General features: G+C 37.4%; 1 protein-coding gene across 1 annotated transcript in view; it reads left to right on the top strand.

Moving 5' to 3' along the window:
• Positions 1-6,505, top strand: part of ARHGAP15 (Rho GTPase activating protein 15) — a 721,214-nt gene that overhangs the window by 28,244 nt on the left and 686,465 nt on the right. Inside the window, 1 exon segment of the mRNA XM_006159626.3 lies at positions 5,288-5,466. Within this exon segment, the coding sequence (XP_006159688.1) occupies positions 5,302-5,466 (165 nt within the window). The 5' untranslated portion in view covers positions 5,288-5,301.

Here is a 6,505-nt window from a genome sequence, read left to right as displayed (position 1 = left end):
GCTGAACTTTGGTATAATTGAAGAGTGTGGCAAATAATTGACAGGGCAGCTATGAAATTCATGATCAGATGAAAAATCACATTCATCCCTACGTGGATATTTGCAAATATGAATAGAAAAATCAAGCCCTGTATATCACTGGGCCAAGCACGGGGAGCAGAGCTAAAGTTTTTGTAGTTCTTACAAGTGCACTCTCATCACTGCTTCCTGTTTTGTAAACAGGACTGAAAGTGGAACCAGTGCATATCACCAGCTATTCTTGCTCTCCTCCTAGTATGTATAAAAGCAGGAAGTCAAGATCGTGAAGCCAGTCTTAAATGATTTTCAATTTCTAATTCTGAGATGTTTATTTGGAGAATTTTATAAAATCAATGGATGTATTAGACATGCGAAAATGAGCCAGTTCTTCAATATCATCATTATTCATTTACCAGGGCTCTGTGTACATGCTGAAACAACACAGATGCACTCGCTCAGCCTACAACCTGGTGGTTAAGGCAGCTGGATCCCACATGACTGACCATTCAAGCCCGAGACTCAGGAGGCATGAAAAACATGCTGGGAATGAGTACATGCGTGCCCAAAAACCTGACAGGAGTGAGATGGAGGAAAAGGGATTACAGTGCAATCCCATGACCCATGGGGAGTGTTTTCTTGCATTCTCTTTATCTCTCTGTCCAGAAAGCACACACCCTCTGGCAAAACTAAAATAGACAAATGCTTAAATACATAGTATCAATGTTTTCTTTAATAAGATTTAGTAATAATAATAATAATGATGACAAATTAATGAGATGTTTGAAGAATAAGGAGGATATTAACCAGTCAGGTAAATCAAATAAAACATCAAGTTCATATGGCTTGTAGTTAACAATGTGCCTGATGTTATTAAGTTGCTTAACAATACATACAAATTTAATTAATTTTACAATCTACTAAATCTAGAAAGTTGATTATCAATGAGGAATGAAAACAAAGGTGGAACAACAGAATATGATTTAAGATACCTGGGAATATTCCTGGAAAATTAGTGTAGCAAGTCTCATAAAATTGGAGCTCTTCATTTCCTTTCAGAGACACCCTGAAGTTGACACAGGTCTTCCCTCAAGCACAGTGAATCTTGGGTGCTGGGAGGCAAATCAAGATGAACCCCAGAGTACAAGTTTCTTTTGAGTAAAAGTTGAGCAGCTTCGCAATAGTGTTTGTTCCACTAGAATCTTATTTCATAAAGACTTCCAAAATAAGAGCTCCATGTCAGGGCCATGGCATCACACAATTTTAGCTAGGATGCAATGTTAAAATCCCATCCCAGTCACAAATGTGGGAATTTATTTATGGGCATAAACCAAATAGAAAAAATCAATACATTCTACTCCAAGATATTTTTCCTATGTACCAAGAAGAGTTTCCAATTTGAGATTCAGGTAAATACTTTCTTGAGAATTAAGAAGAAGTCTGACTAGTCACTTAGAATAGTGTATTAATTTTATGGGCATAAACCAAATAGAAAAAATCAATACATTCTACTCCAAGATATTTTTCCTATGTACCAAGAAGAGTTTCCAATTTGAGATTCAGGTAAATACTTTCTTGAGAATTAAGAAGTCTGACTAGTCACTTAGAATATTGTATTAATTAGTCTAATCATTCCACTCTCATACATATCCAAGTAATTCACTGAGAGGCTGGATATTTTAAAAAGATGTAGCTAAGGAAAAAAAATGAATAATGAAAATTTCAGAAATGTTGACTCTTTAGATGAAATGACAACTGAGTGGGTGTTGGAGTGGGCGCTTTGGCAGCCAAAGTATGAAAAGGATCTTAGAGTATTTGGGAGAAAGAGAAATAGTATTAGGATGTAGACAAGGGGAAAATGGAAAGTTGAACAAGAGTAAAGCAAAGACTGCAATGGGATTTGCAAACAACCTGCAAAATAGATCCATGTCTACCTGGTATTCTTAACAGGATACATGAGAACAAGTCATCGCTGAATCCACAAGTACATTAGTCATGAATACCACAGTCACTAGTGTAGCTGTCTTTTCAGGCCTGCCCCATCTCTGTACCCCTTTGTCCTTCCTCCTGCATCTCCCTCTATCTTGCAGAAGGGTCCTCCTTCCTCCTGCCTTCAGCTCAATTATCTATAGAAGGCATTCTTTTATGTCAAGTAAAGCTCCTGCCACAGCCTCTTCCTCTGAGTGCCTACAGCATGAATTGGGTCAGAAAGGATTGAACTTTTAGTCAGTAAGAGGTAAGATAGAGGTCATGTACCCACACATGTACCCAAATGCCACAGTCTCCATGAAATCAGTCATTTCTATTTTCCTTGGACTTCAGTGGTACTTTATGTTACCTTCATGATATATTTCGACGTTTACCTTGTAATATCACTGGCATTTGCCCACTTGCGCGGTGTTGAACCCTTTGCCTGAAATGCTGACTTAGCTTCAGCATCATCTGCTCTGTCTGCTCTTGCAGACTTTCTTTCTCTCCACCTCCCTGTTCACCTGAATGACTCCTCTCCCCACCTGGGCATGACACTACTCTCATGTAATTACTCATTTGTTTCTCTATTGCCCTCACCTAGACGTGCCCTTCTAGGGCACTTGGTAAAACAAACAAATAAACAAAAAAAAATTATTTCCAATCTCTAAAATGATGTCTGCCTTTTAAAAGAATTTCAATAAATGTGGAAGAATTTTTTTCTGCAGGTAGGAATTTTGAAGAGGTTCTTGTGTGATTCTTTGGTATTCTCTATACACACACATATGTTAAGATGAACAACTTATATACTTATGGTACTTAAAGAGTCATAGCTTACAGAGTCATTAACAGGTAAATTGTTCTAGGAATTTCTTAACCTAATGGTTAAGGAAAAAATTCCTTATTTTGTTCTTATTTTCATTTTTATGCATATATATATGTATATATATGCCTATAAACTATTACCACCATCAAGGATTACAGCAAACCTTCCCATGACCCTCAAGTTTCCACATAGTTTCTGTAATCCATCCTACCATCACCCTCTCCCTAGTCAATCGTTAATCAGCTCTCTGTCACTATCTGTTACATTTATAGAATATTGTATCATTGAAATCATACAATAAATATATATTTTTAAATTTTCAATTCATCCCTGTAGTTCTGTGAATCAATAGTTTTTTTTTTCTTTTTATTGCTTATTGTCTTTATTGTGTAGATAGACTAAAATTTGCCTACATACTTATCTGTGGGGGAACATGATGAGAAGATCGTCTCTTAATTTCATTTTTCTCCTCTATAAAAATATAGGCTTACAGTTTATTTCATAGGAGTTTTGGACCTGTAGGTGGTGTTGAGGTTAAGGCTTTGGATGCCACATGGCCAGTTTCACGAGTTGAGTCCTGAACCTGGAGACTTGAGAATCACACCAGGTGTGTGTGCATGTGTGCCTATTATTGTGAGAGGAGAATGGAGAAGAAGGGACTGCAATGTGGCCATCTCCCCAGAGGGTGATTTCCCACTTTCCCTCTATCTTTATCTCTTTCTCTCTTTCTCTCTCTCTGGCATACACACACACTCTAGAACGAACACTAAGAAAAAAAAGAGAGAGAGAGAATTCTAGGGATTAAACTGAGCACATTGCTTAGCATGTAGTAAATATGCAGTAAATATTAACTTCTTTTCTAAATTGTCATTCATTTGCCTTATCAGTATTAATTATGAGATGATATTTTTTCCTCTTATTAAAATATTTTTATTTATATTCATCTTAATATCTACCTAGCTGGACCATTACAATAATTCTAGCCCCATTGTCTGTCCAACAAATGTAAAAGGTGACAGTTAGGTGGACTCCTGAAAATACAAGGAGACAGGCCAACCAGTGGCATGGTGATTAAGGCAACTAAATCCCACATGGCTGATTTTATGGCTCAAGTCTGTACTGAACAGCTTGAAAAACATGCTGGATCATGTGTGTGCATGCTCCAAATCCTAGAAGTAAGTAGGAATGGAGGAGAAGCGATTACAGCATGATGATTCTCAGTGGCAAGGGGTATTTTCTCACATATCCCCTCCCCCCCTTTTTCTGGTGAGCACACATGCCTTCTGGAAAAAATAAAGAAAAAATACAAGGGTACTTCAAAAAGTATGTAGAAAAATGAAATTAGAATACAAGTTTATTTTGGTTCAAAAAGTTCAAATCCATGAATAGTTTTTTTCATAATATGCATGTTTCATGAACCTCTTTAAGAGCCCTAATGTAATCCTTCTTTTGGGTTATATTGGCTACTGCAACAGCTCAGTCACAAATTTGTCCACTGTGATGCACATGTGCCCAGTGTCTGCTCTAGAATGTCTGCATAGGTAAGATCTAGAAACACAATTAGCCTCAGAGGAGGTCTGCTTATAGAAAGTTCAAAACTAGGTTTGCATGGCACATTTTCTCCTTTCTATTGAGTTGGTATGCTCATTTGAAGGACATTAGGGAAGGGGCAGTTGAAGAGGATTATGGATTTAGGGAAGCAACTTTGTCTCTCCCAGTCTACCTGCTGATGCTGCCACAGTTTAGTTCTCTTCTGTTTTTCTCTCCCCAAATAATCTTTTCCTCACTGCTCTACTTTAACATGTGCCCACATTGAATTTTCTTTCCTCACTCATACTCCTTCTATTAAAATAAATAGAAATAATAAATGGTGTTGATTTTACCATTCTTCATAAATATTACGAATTAACAAATTTAGGTTAGTTGGCAGATGACAGCAGATGGAGGAATTTAAATCCCCCCTGTGGGTATCATAGGTCGAGGTGGAGACTATAGAAGCTCTTCTGCTTTGAAATTGATTCTATTTGCTTAAATTTGACCATCATATAGACTTCTGTTCACCAGGAAAGGGTGCTGGTGGTAGTATGGGGGAAAGGTGTGGGCAATAGATCAGTGCAGTTGTGAATAGAAAACGTGTATACCCTAAAGATGATTAGTTGGCCACAATTTCTATGTGAGGAAGACTGTATTATAATTCTGTTAGGAGATTGTTCATGGAATTAGGAACCACACAGATTTTAGGTGTGCTTCGCACAAACTTAAGTCTCTGACATGTATAGTAGTGTCCACATACAAAGGTCCCAACTGACAAAACAGCTACGGAGTAGTTACGTTCCTCATTACTATTCAGAGGGGTGAGAACTTTATTTATTAATTTCAATATTCTAACAATGAATAAGGATGTGCACTCTACCAGGAGTTTTTTATGTTAAAGCATACACAGTATTTGAATAAGGTAATACTTTTATATTTTATCAGGACAACGCTGTAATATGCAGAAATCTACAAATTCAGATACTTCTGTGGAAACACCGAATTCCACCCGCCAAAGCGCAGGAGCTGTGCAGATGAGAATCAAAAATGCCAACAGCCACCATGACAGGCTGAGCCAAAGTAAATCCATGATCCTTACCGATGTTGGGAAGGTTACTGAACCTGTAAGTTAAATACCCCAAATACCCCGAGTTCCCTATCATACAGAATTTCATAAAACACACAAAAACTAATTAACCTTCTTTTATTTGTTTAGTTAATGTGATCCAGAAAACTGTTTTCAAATGCATTTTATCTTGCCTACTTACAGTCATAATAATATCCCCAGTTGCAGGAGAAGAGCTGGGCTTAATCCAGAGTGATAAAGTGGATTTGGAGCTAGACTGAAGAGCACCTTTGACTCATTTTAAGGGCCTCAACTATCATGCTTCAGTGTCATAAAAATAATGAGGTTATGCTAGCATGTGGTGTTTGTACTTCCAAATACAGTACATCACTTTGAAAAGCCAGAGGCTAAAATTAGCTAAGAATGAACTGAAGAAGAAAAAAAAATCTTAAAAAACCCGTGAACGTTTCTTTCTTAAAATCTCCCAATAATATATGATACTGCACATTACCATTTGATTTGAAATGGACTTAAATGATTGAAATGGTGTGGCTATTTAAGGTTTGGAGAGGAAGCCATTTTGTCTCGATAATGTGTCATTAGGAAGATTTGAAATAAAATAGTTAGAGATGAACTCTACTGCCAATTGTATGCCTGGCCCTGCACGCATCCTGAGCCACTAAACCCACTGATTGCGATGAGTCTCCTCTGGTTAATTTTCTTCCATAATGGTGGTAACTTGCAGCTGAGGCCATAGGATGTTACAAAATTATTTATGCAATGTTAGCCACTCTTTTGGACCCCAGATCTATTTTGTTTCTCACAGTGAGAGCAAGAGCGAGAAATAGGTTAGCTGGGGACAGGCTGTGAGTCCCAGTCACCCTGCAGAAACATGCGAGCTATTAATTGAGTGTTCTGTTAATATCATAGGGGCCTATGAAATATTCAGCTCCCTAACTGAGTTATTAAATGAGATAAACTTGCTGAGTAGCATGTTACTGATTATGTTTATTCCCCATTTTTCACTTGAATTTCAAGTGCAAAATTAACACACATCAATCTCAGGAGCTCAAGAAATGTCTGATCTTAATCACTCT

The sequence above is a fragment of the Tupaia chinensis genome, unplaced genomic scaffold, assembly GCF_000334495.1.
Source record: "Tupaia chinensis unplaced genomic scaffold, TupChi_1.0 Scaffold000638_1, whole genome shotgun sequence".
Lineage (NCBI taxonomy): Eukaryota > Metazoa > Chordata > Mammalia > Scandentia > Tupaiidae > Tupaia > Tupaia belangeri.
This window is presented reverse-complemented; position numbering and strand designations above follow the sequence as displayed.